Source organism: Labeo rohita, chromosome 1, assembly GCF_022985175.1.
Source record: "Labeo rohita strain BAU-BD-2019 chromosome 1, IGBB_LRoh.1.0, whole genome shotgun sequence".
NCBI classification, from domain to species: domain Eukaryota; kingdom Metazoa; phylum Chordata; class Actinopteri; order Cypriniformes; family Cyprinidae; genus Labeo; species Labeo rohita.
This window is the reverse complement of record NC_066869.1, coordinates 29412593-29437430: the sequence shown is the minus strand read 5'-3', so window position 1 is coordinate 29437430 and position 24838 is coordinate 29412593. Positions and strand designations below refer to the sequence as shown.

The 24838-nt window shown below is 35.6% G+C and overlaps 1 protein-coding gene across 7 annotated transcripts in view; it reads right to left on the bottom strand.

The window, feature by feature from the left end:
• Positions 1-24838, bottom strand: part of igf2bp2b (insulin-like growth factor 2 mRNA binding protein 2b) — a 40308-nt gene that overhangs the window by 2267 nt on the left and 13203 nt on the right. For 4 of the 7 annotated variants that reach the window (XM_051110469.1, XM_051110489.1, XM_051110435.1 and 1 more), the window contains 10 exons: positions 12269-12574; positions 8787-8921; positions 8506-8628; positions 8224-8359; positions 6301-6432; positions 6020-6088; positions 3829-3945; positions 3284-3358; positions 3009-3140; positions 2471-2584 (listed from right to left, as the gene is read on the bottom strand). In XM_051110469.1, the coding sequence (XP_050966426.1) occupies positions 2471-2584; positions 3009-3140; positions 3284-3358; positions 3829-3945; positions 6020-6088; positions 6301-6432; positions 8224-8359; positions 8506-8628; positions 8787-8921; positions 12269-12450 (1215 nt within the window). In that variant the 5' untranslated portion in view covers positions 12451-12574. Of the gene's footprint in view, positions 1-2470; positions 2585-3008; positions 3141-3283; positions 3359-3828; positions 3946-6019; positions 6089-6300; positions 6433-8223; positions 8360-8505; positions 8629-8786; positions 8922-12268; positions 12575-18252; positions 18633-24838 lie in introns of those variants that run through there. The other 3 variants (XM_051110461.1, XM_051110480.1, XM_051110445.1) reach the window with 3 other exon arrangements.

Genomic DNA, 24838 nt, shown 5'->3' with positions numbered 1-24838 from the left:
TTATTTAGTACTGATCTGAGCAAGATATTTCACATAAAAGACGTTTACATATAGTCCACAAGAGAAAGTAATAGTTGAATTTATAAAAATTACCCCGTTCAAAAGTTTACATCCCCTTGATTCTTAATTCTGTGTCGTTACCTGAATGATCCATAGCTGCGTTTTTTTTTTTTTTTTTAGTGATGGAGTCCCTAGTTTGTCCTGAACAGTTAAACCTGCTGTTCTTTAGAAAAATCATTCAGTTCACACAAATTCTTTGGTGTGTTGTGTATTAGAACCACTTCCAACAAGGAGTGGAAACAGGATGAATTAAGAGCCGGGAGGTAAAAGCTTTTTGAATTTGAAGATGAGGGTAAATTTGACTTATTTTGTCTTCTGGGAAACATGTAAATGTCTTCTATAGCCTCTGAAGGGCATTACTAAATGACAAAATATAATACTTAAGCAAAATAAGAAAAATGTACACATCTCGATTCTGTTCAAAAGTTTTCACCCCCCCAGCTCTTAATGCATTGTTTTTCCTTCTGAAGCATCAGTGAGCATTTGAATCTTCTGTAATAGTTGCATCCCTCAGTTGTCCTCAGTGTGAAAAGATGGATTGCAAAATCATACAGTCATTGTTGGAAAGGGTTCAAATACACAAAAATTGCTGGAAAACCAAATAATTTGTGGGACCTGAAGGATTTTTCTGAAGAACAGCGGGCAGTTTAACTGTTCAGGACAAACAAGGGACTCATGAACAACTATCACTACACAAAAAAACAGCTGTGGTTCATTCAGGTAACAACACAGTATTAAGAATCAAGGGAATGAACTAGGCCATTTTTATAAATGTAACTATTATTTTCTCTTGTGGACTATACAGGTATGTAAACATCTTTTATGTGAAATATCAGGTCATTACTAAATAAACAATAACATTTTGTTCAATCCCTCTTATTTTGGTAAAATAATTAACATTTTTAATGATTGTGAAAGGGAGATGCAACTTTTGACCTCAACTGTATGTCAATAAATACCCAAATTAAAGAGATAATTTACCCAAAATAGAAAATAACCCCATGAAGTACTCACTCTTAAGCCATCCTAGCTGTATATTCTTTTTTCAGATGAATATAGTCAGAGTTATGTTAAAAAATGTCCTGGTTCTTCCAAGCTTTGTAATGGCAGTGAATGAGTGTTGAGATTTTTAAGTCCAATAAAATGCATCCATCCATAATAAAAAGTACTCCACACAGCTCTGGGGGGTTAATAAAGGCCTTCTGAAGCGAATTGGTGCGTTTGTGTTAGAAAAATATTTTAAAACTACATTTAAAACTAGTCTTAACAACTTAACAAGTCTAGCTTCCGCTAACTGTCGTATGTGTGTACACAATAATGTGGAAAGGCATAGATCAGAGGCAGAAGTGACAAATGCAGAAGCGCAGTGGAGAGAGCAAAACAAAACACTGGTCATGAATTTACAAAACAAAGATTTGTAAAGAAAAATGTTGAAGGATTTCGATAAAAGCTAAGAGGAGACTGGTTTTACTTTGCTGTAAACAAAACTTGCTTCTTCCGAGACTAGCATATTCTCACTGGAGCTTACGCTACACCTACGATCTACGTCATCCGCTGGAACGCCACTCTCTCGTTAGCGGAAACTAGAGATTATGGTTTATAAAGTTTTAAATATGGATATTTTTCTTACACAAACACATTACTTCACTTCAAAAGGCCTTTATAAACCCCCCAGAGCCACACTTTTTATGATGGATGGATGCACTTGATCTGACTTCAAAATCTCAACACCTATTCACTGCTATTACAAGCTTGGAACAGCCAGGACTTTTTTTATTATAACACCAATTGTATTCATCTGAAAGAAGAAAGTCATTTACACCTAGGATGGTTTGAGGATGAGTAAATCATGGGCTAATTTTCATTTTTGGGTGAACTATGCCTTTAAATCAATCATGCTTTTGAGAAGATTTGGATTAAACAGCTTAATAGATTACTTTTACGATGTTTTGCTGAACTTGAACATTTTGGTTAAACGGACTTTCAATGGATGAAATAAAAATGAGAGAATATGAAAAATCTGATTTTGTGTTTTGAACATAAAAGTCTAATGGGTTTGGAACAACATGAGGGTGAGTAAATGTCATAATTTTAAGTTTTTGGTGACTATTTCTTTCACTTCTAAAAATATAAATGGCAGTTCAAATGACAACTTTACTAAAAAATGGTAACATCGAAATTTAAGACTTATTCAATTAAAAAATATTTAATATTGCCAAATCAACATAAACATTTATTTATACCACCAAAACTACTCTATATGGGTTAAAACAGGTAGAAATATCTCTTTCTACATGACAACTGCAAACAATTGTAACAATTGCAGGATATCACTTTTTACAGTGGTGTTTTAGACAAATTCAAATAAATCGTAAACAGTTTAAGGCCTGGGAGAATGTCAAAAACATACCTGACTGGCAAAGAAATGTCCAATTATCTTAACAAACACTTCATCATTTTCATCTGGTGTCTGGTCCCGTGGTACAATCACCTCAGCACTGGTGAGATTCTGCAGCTCATTGACCTGTGGTGGTAAGAGGTCAGAGGTCACAAACAGTTTGCAGTTAGACCTGGAATTAACACTGCAAACATCAGTGAACAGTGCTCAATGTTTCCTAGGTGTTGACCAACAACCTATTACTGACATTTACTAATTACTTAAACTTAATCAATGTTAGAACCTGGCTAAAACAACTCATTTTGTTTAACCCATTTATGGTGAGATAAAAATTTGGAAGCATCTGAAAGCGAGTTTTACTCATTTTGTTTAAAAAAAAGCAGAGAAAGTAAAAATAAACACACAAAGTAACATATTTACTGATAGTTCCTTAGAAAATCTGATGTGTTACTACCAGGTGCTACCAAAAAACAACTCTCATGTGTGTGCTTAGAGCTTTTACATAATTGTACACAACATTTTAACATGTACACAAAGCAAGCACACATACCGTTTTGCCACCCTTCCCGATGACACGTCCGGCGGCGGTCGAAGGCACTTTTATATGTGCCTCCAACTTCACCTCTTCCTTAGCAGTGAAAAAATTCTCCTCTTTCAACTTCCCATATATCCTCCCCTGTGCCTACAGCCACACACACATACACAGATGAGTAAAGGAGAAATGAGGGGTGAATATACAGATCGATGTAAACTGCCCTGGGTCCTGCCTAATGGAATCTTTACCCTGATGATCAGGAGCCTAAATGACTGAATTATGGCTTTTACCTTGAACTGAGCCTCTGGTGGTCCAGTGATAATGACCATCCTTTCAGGATCATCAGGATTGTCTGGTGCAGCAATCTGCAGTGACATAAAACACCACTTTTTCATTCTGTCTTGATTTGAATATAAATGACTTACAAATGTCAGTGATACCTTTATAGACAGAAAAAATACGGTAACCTAAAAATGGTAACATGTAAATGAACTGGTTTTATTCAAATCAAAAACATTATTGATCATCAAAGGACTAACCTATATACATCAATATATACCAGCAAATCTACTTTCATATACTACTACGTTCATCTGCAACTACTTTCAAATCAACAAATGTAAGATTTAGGGACAATGCATCACTGGTCAAACTAGCACTTCCATCAGCTGGGCCAAAACTGTCGAAAACTCAAACATCAAAGCTTCCTAAGTCCTGAAAAACAAGTCTAATTACATAATCTGGTCCAAACCATTCAAGCTTCATTTAAAATTGGTTAATGTTCATAATGAGAGTGAACTGCAGTGGAAATCAGAAGTGTCTCAAAGTGTTTTACTTTTATTGAGGCTCCAGCGTAGTGTGCCAGCTCTTTAATGTGCTGCCCTTTCTTCCCGATGAGAGCTCCTACAGCCGGAGTGGGGACGAAGAGGTAGACCACTTCCTGTTCAGCACTCTGAAACACACACAGACAGCCTTGACTCCTGCTAGTCAAGTTTATATATACACACATAGTGCTTTTTACGATGCACACTGCTTCAGAGCAACAGTAGTAAACACTGTTAGCTTCAAAAAATTGTTCAGTCAGGGTTTTTGCAGGTAATATGAGGGTAAATTTAAGGCCTACTAAAGAAAATTTAAGGAAAAAATATGGAAGGAAAAACAATACAGCAATATGCCTCAAAGTATATCTCAAAGTATAATTTGAGTTTTACTTTCACTTTTAAATTAGCAGCAATTCAGTGTCTAGCAATTGTTTGTTTTTAGTTTGTTTCAGTTTTTCCTCTTTTCCTCGCTTTCCTTCGATAAAAGCGCCGTGCACATTTTACTTTCACTTTCAAATTAGCAGCAATTTTGCGTCAAGCAGTTGTTTGTTTTTAGTTTGTTCGAGTTTTCCCTCTTTTCTTCACTTTCCTTCAGTTTTAAGTAGCTTGTAAAATCGTCTTGCACATTTTACTTCCACTTTTAAATTAGCGGAATTAACGTAATGTAACAAAGTTTTATTAACAAAACAAATAAAAATACACCATGTTATATGCCTAACATAAAAGAAAAACTTACACAAAGTTTAAACAGGTATGCAAAACTGAAAATCAGTAAACACTGTGTAACCAAATAAGAAACGTAGAACGTTTATTAGCAAAACGAATAAGAAAGCTTGGAAGCACAGTTTAAATAAATAAAAATCAGCAAACACTGTGGAACCAAATAAACATGAAACTTCCACTATCACCTTAGATAAACAGCAGATGTCAACAGGCTTTTCAAAATCCAAAATATTTTTAAAACAGGTGCTTTTGCATTTCGTTTTGAAACTCTTCCGCCATCGTCTTCTTTCTCACCTTTCTCTTGTCAGTCAGCTCGACTCTCTTCACGTGATAAATGAAATCTGATCTGCGATGCGACTGTCGTTCGGCACACTGCATTGAGCAGCCGCGTTCAGTTGTAATTGTATTGTCTGTTCTCTAACTCTTAACTCTAAATGATTTTTATTACTATAAAAAAATCAAACGACAAGTTCTTCTTCAGGTGACTGACAGATGAAGCAGCACATACCATCATCTACCGCGTATTGTTTAATGAATATTGTTCGACCTAAGCCATGTAGCACAGAAATTACACTTTCGATTCACTTTAAAATGAAACACATAAGGAAACAATCCCTCGTGAAAATGAATGCCACGATCATATCAATTTAAGACTTGCTTCTCTGATTTAATTAAGTGCATATATAATCTTAGTATGTTTTTTTTCCCATCATAAACTGTATCAATGATCATTTCTACCCTGAATTTAGCCCTTCGCTGGAAGGGGCATGTCTGTTATGACATAAAAGCATATAAAATGAGCATTAGATGTGGAATTAGATGTGGAACTCTCCAAAACTGCATTTTTACTATAACAGTGATTATGGTAAATTGTTGTGACAAGTACTGATTATAGCATTATACTTTTTGCAGTTTCAAATTTTTATATTATGCTCCTTGAGGTTAGTTCATAAGGATGGGTAGAAACGAATAATTCATATTTTAAAGTGCGGTGTTAGTTTGAGCTTTAAAACTTGCATTGTTAAACAACCTCTGTCTCTATGTCTAAATATTAAGAACATTTTGATTCTCCACTCCATGACCTCTTTAATAGCAGGGTGCACTTTAAGCTTAAATGAAATTTCATTTCATTTTTATGATATTCTAGACCCTTCATTTCAAAATCAAATTATTGTTCTGCATTTATCTGACACCACAATTAAAATGCATGAACTAAATTAGAATTTAGCTAAATTAGAATAAAAAAAGACATTCTAAATATTCTGAAGTTCTGAATTAAGTGACTCAAAATCATTCAACTTAAAAAGGGGCTACAATGCTACAAAAATGTATCTTGTGATAAAAAATGACTAAATTTACAAATAATACACATAATAAAAAAAAACTTCCTTATGAGCTTAAGATTGTCATGACATACAGCAGTGCACATAGGAAATCATTATGAGAGAAGTATAATGATATTAATATGATAGTAGTACTCACTCCTTGCTGAAGAGATATTGCTCCAGAGGAGGGAACCCCATACAGACCACCCAATACTGATGGGGGTCCCTGCGGTGGAAAAAATAAACAAGAGGGATGTGGTGAGACCAATGTAACTCAAAATGTTAAAGCAAACAGATGGCTATTTAAACTACACACTAAGATAAAAGACAACTTATTATCACAGAGCCACACACACACCCATTACAAATCACACATTCTTTTGTCCAGTCATTGACAGCTAAGTGTCCTGATATACACATGCACATCCTGACGCTCACCAGCAGGGGGCTGTAGTTGGCTGGGCCGGACAGAGATCCACGCAGACCAGAGGCTGGAGGGAGAGCAGACAAGCCAGAGGAGAAGATCCCCAAGGCGTTCATGTTCAGACCTGGCATCATGTTAGTCTGCTGCTGAAACCAGATATGGAGAGGGATGTGAATCTGAGAGTACAAGTGAGACTTTATGCAAAGTGTGGAATGAATCAATCTTTTTTAATTTGTGAGTAAACAGTTACAGAATGAATTAATGAATTGCATTCTTCTGAGTTAATGTCAATTCACATCCACACTCTGCTTGATAATCACTGCTGATCCAGGCAAAACAAGTTCTGCTTTACTAAGATTAAAGAAACAGGATTAAAGCCACTGCTAAACCCAAACACTGTGTAAGAAGAGTTAAAGAGCTTTCAATCCATGTTACATTGTTCTCTGCAATTCTTGATTCATTGTGAGTATATATGTCTACTGAGTGGACAAATTTATATTTGTGATGACCTATTTTTTCCTGATTTAACCCATAAAAATTAGTTCAGTTATAAATTAAAGTATTTAGGATAGCATATTTAGGCTGATAAATAAAACTTTATTAATTGACTTAGCTTAGATGTTCCTATTTTCAGGTTACCATTTGTTTTTCAAAGTATTATTGTATAAAATGTCACGGAGCTTAATGGCAAAAGCTCTATTTAACAAGAAAGACACAATAACCAATCATGCAATAATTAATAATAATCAATAATTCAGTAAAATTATCCACCTTATTTTTCATGTAAGAGTGGGTGCTGACCATTTGTCTGACCTTTTGCTGTACAAAACAAAACTGCTTGATATTGCAAATTGGTGTCTTACTATATTATTTTAATGTTTTATCTTAATTATGAACACACTGGTTTGTAGTGCAAACAGTTTTACCATTTACTGCACATTGTTCGTCTTTTTGTTATTTCCCTATAGCAGCTATTGAACCAGAAAGTCTCGACCATAGGGGTTGAAGAATAAGGTGGATAACTTTGATATTTCACATCCCTGAATTTATTTATGTTAAGTCCTGTAACAAACTCTTGTTGCTATAGTTCAAGCGTTCTGAAATTCTTTTCCAGTATATCGCTTAACGCTATGTTTAGAGCATCATCAAAATCATCTGAAATGTGAAATATATTTACATATATTTAAATATGTCCATCTTTATAGAACAGTGTTCTTAAAACTGGATCCTGATAAGTTATTTTAGAAATTTTTGAGAACATTTGACAATACAGAAAAGAAAGGGACTCTTTGGGTGGTTGCTTGACTGCATTCATATGCAGGACAAGTTCGGAGAAAAAAAACTAGTTTTCTACAACCAATTAAGTTTTATAATTACACATTTTTAAAATAAATGGTTTAAAATACAGGTTTACAGTTCTGTAAACAGGGCTTTTACTTTTGACAGCAACTCAAAATATTTTCACACAGGGCAAACTTCCACATAACTGCACAGAGGTCAGTTCAGGTCAGGTCAGTTTTGAACCAATCAGAACATGCAAACAGTGCAGTTTGGGGCATGGTCCATGTACATTTATAATTCTCTACATTTTATCTTTAAATAGGGCTGTCAAGAGATAAAATAAAATTGATGCAAATTTTGAATTCACAAATTTTGGTGATATTTCAACTTTCAGCTTTGGTAATAATAAATTCTTTTGTTGAAAGACCCATCTGAATTTGATTAGCAAGTAAAGGTAAAGGCTTCCTTTATCATTTACAGATAAACAAGAATATTGTTGTTGGATTAGTGTGTTTAGGAAGAGAAAAAAAATGGCCTTATGTCACTGATTATACAACACTTTTTACAGCGACTTCACATAAAACTGTTCCTTCATATCTCTATAAATAAACTCCCATCCATTCACCAATAAACCTCAAAAGCTATGATTTACTCACATTAAGTGAAGCCAAATCATTCTCATGGGCTTCTCTAAGTTTCTTCATGATCTCCACCTCCGCATTACAGCACTCTTCCACTCCTCCCCTCACCGTGATGGTACGTTCTTGGTTATATATAGTCAGGTCTTGTAATCTAGAAAAAATTAAGAAAATAAGCATTTCACTTGGGCACACATTCAATACATACACAATTACACCTCAATCTCATCACTGCGTCCCATCCTACGAGACACTGTTTAACCACAATCTTTAATTGATGCCACCTGTTCGAACACTTACGAAGAAATAGTGATCTTGGTCCCAGTATCTTGCTCTATCTTCTTTAGGTTCCTGCCCTCCTTTCCTATGAGTCTCCCAACAAGGCTATTGTGGGCCAAGATCTTCAGAGGAACCTCCTCAACACTGATTCAGAGATAGAGCAAAGATATTTTTAGAATAAAACTGAAAACAACATGAGGCTTATTTACATGGTTTTAAATTATTTGTCTTAAAAGAATCAACTCTAAAGCAAATTAGCTGTTAAAACTTTAATGTGCCCTACAGTCTGAAGAGATACTGACATCTTGGTGTCGTTGGCCTCTTTTTCCATTATTTCCAGGATCATCCTGCAGGCTTGTGAACAGCCCTCTTTAGATGAGTGGATAGTGATGGCCTTCTCAGTTGCTCCTGCATTCTCCTTACGATGGATATCTACCCTGAGACAGAGAGCGAAGGATGACCTTTATCACATTTTTGAACCTCACTGTCACATGCTAATGAAGATTGATAAATACTAACAATAGTTTATGATCTTAGAAATAAGAATGATTGTGCAGTGTCAGTGATAAGAGGTGCTCAATATATTGTTAGCCAATGTATTATTTAGCTTCATTAACTAAAACTAAAAACGTTTTTGTTATAAAAAAAAAAAAAACGATTTTTTTTGTTACACTAAAACCGTTTTTGTTATATATATATACATGCAATAAAATAAAAAAAAACGTAAGAGAACTTAAAAAACCTTCAGCTAATTGCCAAAGCAATGTTTATCATTTTAATTTAGCAAATTAATGACCTAAAATAACCACAAATGAAATAAAAAATATAAGTGAAATCAATATAAGCTTATTTTGGGGAAAGAAAAAAACCATTGAAACTTTTAAATTAAAATTAAAATTACTGATTCAACTAATTAAAACTATTATTACGTCCCTATGTGATGTTGAGTTGTTGTGTGCTTAATTTTTGTGTATGAATTCTTTTCGCTGAGTTTTCTTTCTTTTTTGCCGTTGTGCCATACTTCTTTTTCTCTCCCTCTTACTTTCACTTTCGCAGGTGATGTGAGGATTTTTCGTCACCTGTCAATCATTCGGGAGGAGCTGATTGGGTGTCACGACATGACCGGGTTGTTCCTTATACACGCTCGCTGATTGACGTCTAGCATACTATATAAGGAAAATGCCAGTGTATTAGTGCGGCCGGTCTTTTGCAAACTTGAGCTGTGATATTCTGTTTTTTTCTTTGTGTTACCTTTCCTGTATTCGATTTAATTTGTAGAGTGCTTTGATTACCACGTAAAATAGCTTACCTATTTTTGATCTTTTATGAGCTTTGAGCTTTTAGCTTTTATTTTTGACGCTCCTACTTTATGTTTGAGAGTTTTAAAGAGTTTTGCAAATATTCTGTTAAAACTGGATGGAGGTGAAGGCGTGAAGGTAAGTTATGTCACGTGACATACATGGTGCACATTTAGGTTGACTTTGTTAGACACACTAGGCCAGGAATTTGTGCCACCTTCTGTATTTTTCGTTTGGTCAGTTAGTGTAGTTGAGTTACAACATCTCGAACGTTCAAGATTTTTTTTTCATACTTTTCAAAATGGGTTAGTAAGATTTAAAGATTTATTTTGGTTTTGTTGCTTTCTTTTCTTTGGCACGATCCAGATTTCCCTTCATCCTCCCCAGTTCTCCAAGACTGTAAATTGGCTGGTGTGAACAGATTTATTTTCCTTCCTTTGTAAATACTTATTTTCTTTTGTTACACATATATTTACTTTTGCAAGTGTAAACAAGTGTCACAGTCTTTAACAATAAAACAAGTTGACTTGATTTTGTCTCCGGTTTTGGTTACTCTCATCCACGCATGGGGTGTAAGGTTGGCAATGGTCCGAACTGGTCTGATGTTCCCCTTCCCAGTCCCTAGACGGTTAACAACTTATGAAGGGTCGTAACATTAATGGGGGCTCGCCCGAGTTTTGATGATCTTGGACTAACACTGGCCGGTTCGTGGTATCGCCGCTATTTTTCACTTGTGTGTGTTGAGAGCAGCATGTGCGGTGTTGCAGCTTCGTGAATATGGCCAGTTTCTGTCTGAAGAAGTTTTTAGAAGACCCCTCGTTAGACCAATTGGATTACTGGATAGCAAGAAGGATGATTTGTTGCTGATTGCAAGTCACTTTAAGATTGCGGTAGATAAACAGTCCCGTAAGGGAGAGATTAGGTCTATTGTGTATAATCGTTTAGTGGAGTTAAATGTGCTCGGTTTTATTAATGTTACGACCCTGCATAACAACCCCGTCACATCATGACACCCAATCAGCTCGTCCCGAATGACTGACAGGTGAGACGACCAATCCTCACGTCACCTGCGAAAGTGAAAGTAAGAGGGAGAGAAAAAGAAGGACGGGACATTGGCAAAGAAAGAAAGAAAACTCGGGGAAAATAATTCAGACACAAAACAACAACTCAACGTTACATAGGGACATAACACTATTATAAGTATAAAAAAACATTTCATTATCTTATTTTATTAAACTAGTTATATGCCTATTATGATTAATATATATTGCCTGAAAGGTATGTTGATATCTTTGAAAGCCGATATATGTGATATTACACTATTTAATTGTAATTAATTTGGGACAAAAACTTGACATGAATAAACACATACATCTTGTTTTGATTCTGTAATCCTGTAAATGTCCACTCGGTAACCTGCTAATTTCTGTGGACACTGGCAATCATATTTTCTCAAATAAAAACCAGGAAACGCTCATTTTACATACAGTACACTGAATATGTCATAAATATGACAAAGGACATGGTATAGCTCAGTTTGAAATCAATGACTTTAAAGTTGCTAGCTAGTTTGCTAGCTTAGCTTTTAGCAAACTATGGTCACAAGTTTCATTGAACTGTATTGGTAATAACAGAACTTGCGACCATAGCTGCTTTTGGGAAATGCACCTCTGTTCGCAAACTAATTTACACGGTTTGGATCCTTTTTGTACACACAGAGCACCACAAACATAACATGCACTTTTATACAGCCTATGCACATTACAAGATCTAAAAGCTACAATCGACAAAGTTTATGAAGTTTGGGCATTAAAAGTACATATTCTTTAGATTTTAGACTTGAAGTATTATACAGTAGCACTTCCATTATTAAACAGAACACAAAAATAGTCTAAGCTCAGGTGCTGGGATAAGCATGAAAGTCCAGCTTCCTACTCCTATCACCCAAAAAAAAAACTTATCAGCCAAATGCCAAATACTGGCCTTGATAATATATCGGTCAACCACTATTGAATGAGGTCCAAATTCTAAGCTTTTAAAAGTATCAAGTGAATGATTTTTAATTAGCTAGTAACTCCACATTGAAATAAATCATAACATCTATAATACCCGTATATAATATCAGTATTTAGCATGACTGAACCTATATACATTAATTTATACAAGCAAAACAAATTTTTATACGTTAAATGAGGTATAAATATTATTGGCAGGTTACCAGTGCAGAAAACCAGGTTTACAGTGCAGACAAAAGGGTTAAAATGCAAATGCTGTTTCGGCCACAGCAAGGTGTTGATTATTAGCCCAGAAATGTCCTATCGGTGTATCCGTGTTAGTGACATTAAACTATGATAGCTATTACATCTTGAGTTAAATCCTCAATAAACGGAGCAAGGATTCCAAGACAGCCCTAATTAAATTTAACTCATTATTAATTAAAAGAAAAAAATACTGCTCCAAATGTTTAAAATATCAAGACTTCTTACTTGGACTGTGTCTGCTTTGTGATGTTCTTTATGGTGAGTCCCTCTTTCCCAATGATGGCTCCCACAAACTGAGTGGGTACTAGGATTCGTAGAGGCAGGTCTTGCTGACGATGCCTTGGCCCCTGGGGGCCTCCCGTGGCTCCTGGCTGACCAAACTCCTGCTCCCGACTTCCTGTCCCCATTTTAGATGCCCCTCGCGGGACCTGGGGTCTTACACCCCCGTCCCTTCCTGCCTCCTCGTCCAGTATGTACGACACACTGAAGGAGTGATTCTCAAAACTGTGGCCTGTCAACTTTTCAAGAGCCCTGGAGAAGAATGAGAGAGAAAGAAATCAGTCAATGATTAGATCAATCACTAGATCATGACATACTTTACACAAATCCCAAACAAGACCCACAACGAGAAACAAAGAATTGGTTACATTGGCTCTAAGACTTCTGTCTTGAATGGGTTATGAAAATGGATGGATTCCAACCTTCAAAATTACTATTCTATTACATGAGTAATCCTCAGATTTCGCATAACCTGTTACTGTGATAGCCACCTCACTACTAGGGTTGGGCAACTGACGTTCGTTCATGAGGAATTTGACTTGAATTGGTCACACCCTATGGGCTGCCTTGGAATTTGAATTAAAATGACAGAAAGGTATTGCATTTCAAATATTTTGAACAGTCAAATTTCTTGATTTCTTGATGTGCAAAATACATTGTTTGATTAGACATATTTCTCCAAACAATTCAAAATTGTCAAATTAACAGAAACAGTAAAGCTCCATGTGTTCAGATGATATTTATATAAAAACAAATATCAAAAACTAAATATATCAAAGTAAATTAGAGCACTCTATATTACATGGTCCTTTAACATGATGCATAAAATGAATTGTTAATTTGTGAAATAAAATTATTTTATGCAAAATAATAGAACGCAATACTGTTAAAAGGTTTGGGGACAATAAGACTTAATGTTTGAAAGAAGTCATCTGTTCACAAGGGCTGCATTTAATCAATCAAAAATACAGTAAAAAAGCAAGACTGTGAAATATTATTGCAATTTAAAATAGCTACTTTTTATGTGAATGTACAGTGTACAGCATAAATGAGTACACCTCCTCTGAATAAATGTAAAAGATGTATTTTCTTAATGATTGCTAATATAATTCATGGAAAGATAGCAAAATTGAAATGTATTAAACATGTACGTAATAAAAACAACAAAATATATGCCAATTTTCTGTAAAATAAGTAAATTAGCCCATTTTGTTTAAATGAAAGATTGCAGAAATGAGTACACCCTAGATTTAATTAATCAAATGTATAATATTCTAGTACTTAGTATGTCCTCCAAAATTTTAAGTATACTGCTCTGACCCTTTTTGGCACTGAGTGTACAAGTTTGTGACAAATTTTCACATCTGTCCTGTTTAACTCTTGGAGGACGACCTCCTTAAATGCCCTGGTCTTTAATGGGGAGTGTTGCTTAGCTCGTCTCTACAGAATCCCCTACAGCTGCTCAAGAGCGTTAAGATTGAGTGAAATATATGTCCACTGAAGGATTTTCACCTTAGAGCTTTACTACCACTGAACGTCACTGTAGGAACCAGGCACATTTCACTGTACTCCTCCTCTAGCAACACTAGAACATTTTGGATGCTGTTGGATCTGAAATGATTGACTTGGTCTCTTGAGACCAGAGTATGGATTTCCAGAAGTCTATATTTTGTAAATATGGGCCTTGGAAGAGGTTAAATGAGTTTGTTGTGCTTTGGCTATAGTAGGTAATTCTAGTGGTGACAATAACCATGTGTGTCACTTCTGCAGGCTGAGATAAAGTATGACTCTTTTCATAGCTTTTGCCAGCTCTGAGACACTTGCATGGTATTTCTCGGCTCTTTTTCTAGAAAAAAATTCACTCATTACTAAATGAAAACTTAAAGTGAAGACCTGATTATTTCAGGATCCATTGTTTTTGAATGTCAGTGTTACTTCTGCTATGTTTTCACACTTAAAACAATAATTTGGTATTACTCTTGTACCATTGTCCTCTTTTATACTTATATAAGAACTAAGTGGTTCCAAGTGGTTCCATTGTTTCCAGCATTAAGTCTGAGTATGATTCAGTGGGCTGTATAACACTTTTAATTGTCAGGAAATAACTTGTCCTTAAAAGTTTTATTTAGTAACTGAGGGTGTACTCATTTTCGCAACACAACATTTTATCACTTTGATAAGAAAATCTTATTTTTGCTGAATAATTTTGACATTCTTCTTTGGTAAATACTCAAGCAGGCTTGTTGGAACATTATATTCTCCAAAGAACCCTAACATGTCACCTAAGTAAAGAGTAATTGCTAAATTTGTTACATTTTAGAGGGGGTGTACTCATTTATGCTGTGCACTGTATATTTTAAAATCTAATTTGTTTCTCTGATCCAAGGTTAAATTTTCAGCAGCCATTATTCCAGTCTTCAGTGTCACATGATCCTTCAGAAATCATTCTAATATGCTGATTCCTGTGGTTTCTCATTAAAACTAGTAACAAGTAAATGGTGTAAATTACATCGCTAATGTCATAGAATAGCATAGTTTAATAATAGTGGGGCACAATATATAAAATATAATAATAAAAAATAAAATTTGATGAAATTATATTGAATTTCTTTGAAATTCTATTTTTAAATTTCTATTTCTAATTTTATTTCAACTGGTTTATGTAAATCAGGAAATGAGCTACAATTCAATTTACATCTTAGTTCCACTCTGAATGATGCACAACCCTGCTCACTACAAATGTTGGTACAATTACTGAGCGCCGGTCTGTCGCCCTATGACAGGAAATAGTAAATCAGACAACTCGCAACACACACATAACCACCCATTGGGACAGACCTCCCTCAGATCAAAGCTCCAAAATAAGATCCCTAGAGACCAGAAATCATCCAAACCCCTAAACACTTCTTCCACCATACACATACAGTACATATTAAGATACATAAAACAAGGCACTGCATAGTCAAAACCAGCTTTTACAACTGCAGCCTAGTAACGACTGCTTGATTGATCCATTGTGACTAGTACTGCCTTTTAAATACAAACAGATCCGTTAACCTATTATCTGCATTATCCCGTGGGGAGAAAATCCCCACGTTCACTGATGTGGAACCACTTTAGAAATCTAAATTAGTTAACGGGAACATGTGATGATACAGGATGGGAGATCTGTGGTTTAAAGGGTTGTTTGAAAGTGTGTGTTTGTGCGTTAGCCATATGAAAGAAGTTTAGGGTTAAACACCAGCTGGCAAGACTTGGCGACTGGTCCAACACACACACACATTCACAGAGGACTTTTATCAGCTGCTGGGAACACAGTTACTATTGTTTGAGGCCAAGTGTTCAGTCAGGCATGAGTCCCGTAGCAAATATTCTCAGCATCTCTCAGCTGATGTCCTTTCATTCACAATTGTAGTGCTACAAATGTAACATTAACTATGTTAAGTGTTGTCCACAGTGCTTGATGGGGTGGGACTGGTTCTTCAGAACTTCATTTTTTCTCCACAAACAACCACTTCATAACAACAACAGCTTAGCATGTGACCTGCTTCATAGAATGCAAATAGCATTATTGTGACTAGACTACCTGGGTTAAAGGAATAGTTTGTCCAAAAATAATAATTCTGTCATTAATTACTTACCCTTGTGTCGTTCAAAACCCATAAGACCTTCATTCATCTTCAGACCACAAATTAAGATATTTTTGATGAAATCCAAGAGCTTTCTGACCCTGCATAGACACCAACACAACTGACATGTTCAAGGCCCAGAAAGGTAGTAAGGACATTGTTAAAATAGTCCATGTGACATCAGAGGTTCAACCGCATGTTCTGAAGCTACAAGAATACTTTTTGTGCAGTAAGAAAACAAAAATAATGATTTTATTCAACAATTTCAGCTCCTCTGTGTACACGTTATTATTAAATAAAGTCGTTATTTTTGTTTTCTTTGAGCATAATTTTTTTTTCGTAAATTACAGTTGAACCACTGATGTCACATGGACTATGTTAACAATGTCGTTACTACCTTTCTGGGCCTTACAAGGTAGTTCCATTGCTGTCCGTGCAAGGTCAGAAAGCTCTTGGATTTTACAAAAAAATATCTTAATTTGTGTTCCAAAGATGAAAGGTCTTACGGGTTTGGAACAGCATGAGGGTGAGTAATTAAAGACAGAATTTTCATTTCTGGGTGAACTATACGTTTAATGAATGTGGACTGAACTGACTAGTGGTCAACTGATATGTCACCAAGGTACTGCTTTCAGTTTTTTAAATTATCTGCATCAGATTAACATTGGAAGTAAGACTTTTATATTGCCAGCACCAGGATTTTTATTTCAACAACATTGAGAATACACACACAGGAGCTTTCATTTTGAATAAATTGCTGTGCAGCTGCAGTTATTTACTTTCTATATTAAATTTATGCTGCTTTGGCCATACTGCTCATTAGGATATCACGAATGGACATAACAGCTAGTAGAATTTACTCTGTATCTTTAATCTGGGCATTCAAATGGAAAGCATCTTTCCAACTGTAACTGTGTTTGATGATTATATTGGCTGGCTACTGAAAAGAGCACTGAGCGAGGTTACTAAGAATCACAGAATGAGTAAATAACCGTTTACACAGGAAGCATTCCTGGACTGCAGCAGAATAGAACAGAATGTGTGTATTTCAAAATGCTTTTTTAATGTTGAACCACACTTAATTTAACTTAATGCTATCTGAATGCTTAATGCAATGCACCAACAGACTGCAATGCCAACAAGCAACATGTGGGCTGCATGTCAGCAACATACCAGCTGCATGTCTGCAGGCTGAATTACCACTACTGCAACAAGAGCAATAACCTAAAGCTCCGGTAAAATTCTGGATATTAGGTGAGACTCAGTCAAGAAGAGATGGACCAATACAGCTACATAATTCACGGATCTATTCAAAGCAGGTGTGTGCGCGCCAGTCAGCTGAACTTAAAGCAGTTCACAGGAATAAACAACACTCACTATCAATCACCAGTGACTGTACAGGGTGACATGGCCTGCGCTTGCAGGCCAAATGACATCACCAGCCATAAGAAGATCACTAGGCTACATCACCACCACTAATGGGGTCAGATGAGTGTCGGTTACTGTTCTGACATCACCTTCAACTCAAATTTTTTGAGACAAACCACAGTTCACACTGTAAAGTGTAGTAAACATGTAGCTTTTTTTTGACTTGAATAAAACCAGTTAATGTACACTACCATTCAAATGTTTGAGGTCAATTTTATTTTTGAAAGAAATTGATATTTTCATTCAACATGGATGCATTAAATTGATCCAAAGAGACACAAAGTTTGCACAAAAATACGAAGCAGTAGAACTGTTTATAACATTGCTAACAGTAAGAAATGTTTCTTGAGCAGCATATCAGCAAATCTGAATGATGTGCATGATCTTGTGGCACTGAAGACTGGAGTAATGGCATTACAGTATGCATTACAGAAACAAATGATATTTAACAACACAGTCACATAGAAAACTGTTCTTTTAAATTCTAATAATTTTCCATTTTTTACTGTATTTTTGATCAATGAAATGTAGCTTTGGTAAAAATAAAGAGACTTGATGATGTTTCATTTGTGAGTTACCTGATGTATTTTTTTATATTAACATTAACCTCCCTTAAGCCATAATTCAATCTTTTCCAAACATACACATAATAAACCAACACAGTCATTTTGACTGACTAACCATCATATGAATAATGTAATTGTTCCTATATGGCTGTGTAAACAAATATTGTACAAGGGTTACAATGACATTAATAATATTAAAATGACAACAATTTAAAAAAAAACATTTACAAATGTCCACTTTCAATTTACACAGCTGTTGTTTTTTAACTATCCAACAGGAATTTTGTATTATATGCCATATACTTACATAATATTTACTCATAAACCTTTTATCTGGTTTTGACTGAGATATTCAAGATGAAGTCCTTTACCTCACTGTGTCCACACGTTCGCTGAGACGGATAAAAACATTAACTGTGCTAACTGAACATGTTAGCGCTGCTAGAGATCACCTTCGCACAACAGCCTGTTTTTCCAGTTCTGCAGACATGCCGAGACTCCTGTCAAGTTCCACTATTCTAAATACACACCAGCGACACACCTCCTTAAAGAGAAAGGAAGACAATACTCTCGTAGACTGCAACAATGTGACTATCCTGACAGGCTGCAAAAGACACCAATGCGCCATGACAGTTGCTCCACCAGTTACATTTTGATATCAACGTTAGTCACGTAATAGAGGTTTCAGGACCAGACAGGTGCCAGGATGGCTCTCCACCCATGTATTTAGAAAAGCCAGGTAAACTTGATACATTGTAATGATTCACAGAGTACGCCTAGCCAGTTGTACAACCTCTGTCAAAGCACATCAGGGCCGTGACCAGAAAAATAAGCAACTATATTGAAACTGTAATGAGCCTAAACATTCACACAGATGAAAGCCTGCACATGACACATGTCACATATGACGTGAGATCTTCAAAACTAATCCAACAGCATCAAGACAAAGGCTACAAGAAACACCCTTTAGTTTTGGTGATCTGAGCCTCAGGCTATAAATGAACAGCAGGATGATGGATGAAGAGTCCTGAAGTCTTTTATCTCCTACAGATCTGGAATAACCAGCACAAAATTGGCAAAACAAATTATAGAACCAGCTGAACTCAGTTACTCCCGCAGGTAGATGTAAGATATGTTTGAGGCCCCAGGGACCCTGAAGTGGCAGTGGCTCCCACCCGCCTAGAGACACTTCTAAGCTGAATTAACCCGATTTCCCACTTCGTCTCTTAATCACTTAAGCGCATAAGCGTCCTGAAAGTGTGCAAAGAGTCAGAGCCAAGAAACAGAGCAAGTGTATTTTCTACTGGGACAAAAGATATTGTATTATGAGCTATAGCAAAGGTATATCAGCTGTTTGAAGAATGACTAAAAAACATAAGTCTTAATCTCCTATACCAAGTGAATAGATTTTCTACTGAAAGGTCTCTACAGCCAAGCACTAGGCAGTCACTCTTTGGTGTGGAGAAAAAGAATTTAGCCTTCTCAGCAACTAATATCTCACCTTAATCAGATTTGCAATATCTAGCCTACATACTATCAGTGCTATCATACTATCAGTATGACATCTGGAGGTCTCATTCAGCTCATAATCTGCTCTAGCAAGTGTGGGACCCTCTGAAATGGACAGGGTCATTTCTGTCCCATTGCCAATCTTAGTCAGAGCTACTGCCAATGGGATCAAAGACACTACTGACCCTTTAATACACAGAGTGATCCATATGAACCTTCACCTTGGCTCATTAGATGGATCTATACTAGTCGAGTCTGAACTTAAATGTCACTTTGAACTATCCACACTAAAAAATGCTGGGTAATTTTTTTCAACCCAAATGCTGGGTCCAGTCTGTTGGGTCATTTTATTCAGTTGTTTTTAATATTTTTACCCAGGTGCTGGCTAGTTTTTCTGTACTCTAAAAAAAAAGCTGGGTTATTTTTTTAACCCAAATGCTGGGTTCAGCATGTTGGGTCATTTTATTGGGTTGTTTTTAATATTTTTTACCCAGGTTCTAGGTAGTTTTTCTGTACTCTAAAAAATGCTGGGTTATTTTTTTAACCCAAATGCTGGGTTCAGCATGTTGGGTCATTTTATTGGGTTATTTTTAATATTTTTACCCAGCTGCTGGGTAGTTTTTCTGTACTCTAAAAAATGCTGGGTTTAGCCTGGTGCTGGGTAGTATTTTTCTGTATTCTAAAAAATGCTGGGCTATTTTTTAACCCAAATGCTGGGTTCAGCATTTTGGGTCAATTTATTGGGTTGTTTTTAATATTTTTACCCATGTGCTAGGTAGTTTTTCTGTACTCTAAAAAATGCTGGGTTATTTTTTTAAACCAAATGCTGGGTTCAGCTTGTTGTGTCATTTTATTGGGTTATTTTTAATATTTTTTCGCCAAGTGATGGGTAGTTTTTCTGTACTCTAAAAAATGCTGGGCTATTATTTGAGTTATTTTTTTTTAACCCAAATGCGGGGTTGGGTATTTTTATTATTTTTACCCAGGGGCTGGGTAGTTTTTCTGTACTCTAAAAAATGCTGGGTTATTTTTTTACCCAAATGCTGGGTTCAGCTTGTTGTGTCATTTTATTGGGTTATTTGTAATATTTTTTAGCCAAGTGCTAGGTAGTTTTTCTGTAACCCAACTGCTGGGTTGTTTTTTCTACCCAACCGCTGGGTTGAGCCTGCTGGGTAGTTTTTGTGTTACCCAGCTGTTGGGTTAGTGTCTAAGTCAATTTTACTGACAGCTGAAACTATACACCCCTTTCCTCCCTTTGACGAAACAACCCAACTATACTTGAGTCAGAGCGGTTCTCAGCACCATCTATTTGGTGCGCTTCTTCAGCTAAATAAAGGTTTGTATACATTTTATTTCATTTATACATTCTTTACTGTGCTGTAAATTATATTACTTTATGCAACGCAACATATAGGATGAAATGTTAGTCAGCTGCGTGATGTGAAAAAGCCTTTTCCTTAAACAGGAAGAAATTACAAATAAAGACAATGCAAGACATTCGTTCATCTTTGAAACACAAATTAAGATATTTTTTATTAAATCCAAGAGTTTTCTGACCCTGCACAGACAACAATGCAAATGAAAAGCTTCCAGGCCCAGAAACGTTGTAACGACATTGTTAAAATAGTCCATGTCAAATCAATGGTTCAACTTTAATTTTATCAAGCTACGAGAATACTTTTTGTACTTTCAGTTGCATTGCTGTCTACACAGGGTCAGAAAGCTCTCTGATTTTGTCAGAAATATCTTTATTTGTGTTTCGAAGATGAAAGAAGGTCTTACGGGTTTGGAACAACGTAAGGGAGAATAATTAATGACAGAATTTTTATTTTTGGGTGAACTCTCCATTTAATTTAATAGCCAAATTGGCTGGTGAATGAAAAATTTCATTTCAAACCCTGATATTATTGATTTTATTGTAAATGATTAATTGATGCATTTATTTATTTAATTATTGACTTTAAAAAATAATAATGCTTGCATCTCAAAATCCAGTCAACAGCCGATGGATAGAACCAACCCACACCTGACTTTTCTTTTTTGATAATGCTGCTTTAAGGTACCATACATGCACTTCTCAAGTGAGATAAATATCTTTATTAAACAAAATTTGATTTCATTTCATTCAATAAAATTAAAAATTGATTATTTAACCCAATATCTATGTATGCTACAACATTCCTGTCACGTATCAGGTGAGAAAGGGGCGAACAAAGACAAAGATCAAAGATAAATTCTTTATTATATTCCACAGGTAAATCCAAAACAGGTAAATCCACAACAGGAGGGTAAAAACACGCATACACTGACGTTAACGTTGACAGGACCGGACCCCAAACACTGAAATGAAAGCAACTCATAAAGACAGGTGATAACGAACAACATAATTAAGGCACAGGTGATACTAGGACTAAACTAATGAAGATGAAACGAGGACAGGAAACAGGAACAACCAAATATGGGCACAAGAAGGAGAAACCAACATAAACAGTCCACAGGGGTGTGACAATTCCACCACTAGTTCAGCAACAAGATGACTTCAAATCAAAGTTTCCTATTTGGAGCAATATTTTTGTAATGTGCAGTCTCTGTCTATGTAAAGCATTGCAGAAAAGTCACTTTAGAAGTTTCATGATAGTTAAAAAAGTTTTGATTCACTTAAGATTTCACCAATGTCTGCATGTGTCCTGTGGATTGGGGTTCTAGAATTGTTGCTTTTAAACCAGCATTTACTGTCAACATGGTTTTAATTCTAAAGCCCCTAGTGTTTGTCTCTTGAATATGAAACAGCCAGAAATAGAAACACTGCTGCTCTTCACATTCCAGAGGTACACCTGGACATTACTTGCCACATTAACATTCAACATAAGCTGTTTTACCACAGCAGCATCCCGCTGCCCCCAGTGGCTAATCCATTAGCATTCTGCATAGCTCAGTCAATTATTTATGAGTTGCGCTTCCTGTATTAGCATTCTGATGCCCTCTACAGCACAAATTAGTGTTTAAGAGTAAACAGCATTAATTAGCATACTTGACAAAGCGAGTACATGCAATGCATTAGCTATTTGTAAAATACAACACAGCAGGATTTTTGGCTACCTGAGACAAAGAAATCGCAGGTACTGCAATTCAGCTCAACCTAGAAATTCACAGATTATATTACACTGCAGACTACATTTCAAAATTATGATTTACTGTCTTCTGTGGAATGTACAATGAAAAAAAGACACTTTGAATCCCAGTGGTTTTTTTCCCCATACAATAGTAATCAGCTACTAATATCTTTCAAAATACCTTCTTATGTGTTCCACAGAAGAAAGCCATTGATTTTTTAAATTACATAAGGTTTTTTTTTTAACTATTCCTTTTATATAAATGTTGGTTGGTCCACGCTGCCCCAACAAACATCAACATTTCAAAGGATTGATGTTGGATTTACAATGTTACAAAACACAACTGTCCTTATCACACTGCCCCAACAAACACTAACAGGTTTATCACATTAATCCACTAAACTGTTAGAATTTGGTGTTTATTAGGGCAGTGTGAACCATAGGTATAGATATTGGGATTGTAGGGACATGCCCTATCAACTTTCTCAAAAAAATAAAAAAACACTGCACAGTAGTAATCGTTCTAATCCAATGAATGCATTGGACATGCGTCCAACATGCATTGGAGACAATAAGAATTTTTGCATTCTCATTTGCTCCAACAGTGAAAGCAAAACCTATTGCATTGCCCTATGAACCTACAGAGGATAAATGATTTGAATAATGGATGGATGGATGGTTCCTGGAGCTCAAACATCAGAGCATGGTGCTAGCAATGCCAAGATCACGGGTTATATTCCTAGGGAATATATATTCCTAGGGCATGAATAAATAAAATCTATATGCCTTGAATGCATAAGTTGCTTTGAATAAAAATGTCTGCAAAATGCATGTAAATGCATTTAACTAACCTTATCTTTGTATAGGTAGTGCATGTGCAAGTATAGATTTATGTCAGTCTTAGCGTGTGTAAACATTGTTAAAAATGCATTACTTATTCTGTGTAGCATTCTGCAGTTTTTAGGAGAAAATCAATAAGACTTGACAGATATCAAGAAGGACATGTAACAGAGAAAAATATTAAAACATTAATGCATCAACAAACCCTGTGCGACTTAGAGATACAGAGAAAACAACTGTGAGAGAAAGGAGTAACAGCAGTGGCTCCAACCACTGCCCACTGCTGGAAAAAGACCTTTAAACAAGTACTACACCAATAAAAATGTCAGAACTAATAGGTGTATCATACAGTAGATAAAGACAAAAAACAAAATTAAAGATAGTATAAATCCTTCTACAGCAATTTCACAGCCTACTGGGCAGAGACCCCCTTATAGGCACTAGAATTTCTGCTACAACTTTAAATGTCATATGCGCCTCCCCACACGGACGCCCTGCCAATTATATCTCTCTTGGAATGCATTCAAGATGTATGTGATGCAAATGAGATTTAAGGACTCACGTCCGTATTTCAATACGTGAGAGGCATACTTACTGCAAAAATATACTGAACATGCCTGATTTGCATATGTATGAGTCTCATTAAAAACAAGACAGAGAAGAGAGAATCTCTAAAACACACAAGACTCTCACTATGACACAAGAGAACAACTGATACCTGAACTACAGGGCAAAAGTTTGGAATCACTTAGATTTTTTTTCATGTTTCTGAAAGAAACACCTTTTGTTCACCAATGCTATATTTATCCGATCAAAAACGAAGCAAAAACATAATATTGTCTGTTTTCTATGTGAATATATTGTAAAATGCAACTCAGCTGAATTTTCAGCAACCACTACTCAAGTCAGACACTCCTTTAGAAATCATTCTAATATGCTGAATATGTTAAAAAAAAAGTTGTACTTCATATTTTTGTGGAAACCATGATAAATTTGTATTTGTAGGATCATTTCTAGAATATAAAGTTCAAAAGAACAGCATTTATCCAGGCTGAATGAAAGTATTGATTATTTTTAAGTCTTGCCTCAAACTTTTGAATCGGATACTGATAAGAAATGTGTTTTGAGCAGCAAATTAGCATATTAGAATGATTTCTGAAAGATCATGTGACACTGAAGACTGGAATAAAGGCTGCTGAAAATTCATCTTTGCATCCTAGGAATTAAGTACATTTAAAAAAAATAAAACATTAAAAGATCTTGATTCCAATCTCTTGACTGGTAGTGAATATGATACCTTTTTCCAACCTGGCGCGGATGGTCCAGTGATCATGAAGACTGACAGGACAAAATCGTTTTAGAAAGTGATGTCATAAGAGAAAAGTGTTTATCCAGCAGCTCCTGTTGCTTTTTTAAGTGAATTAATTTAGC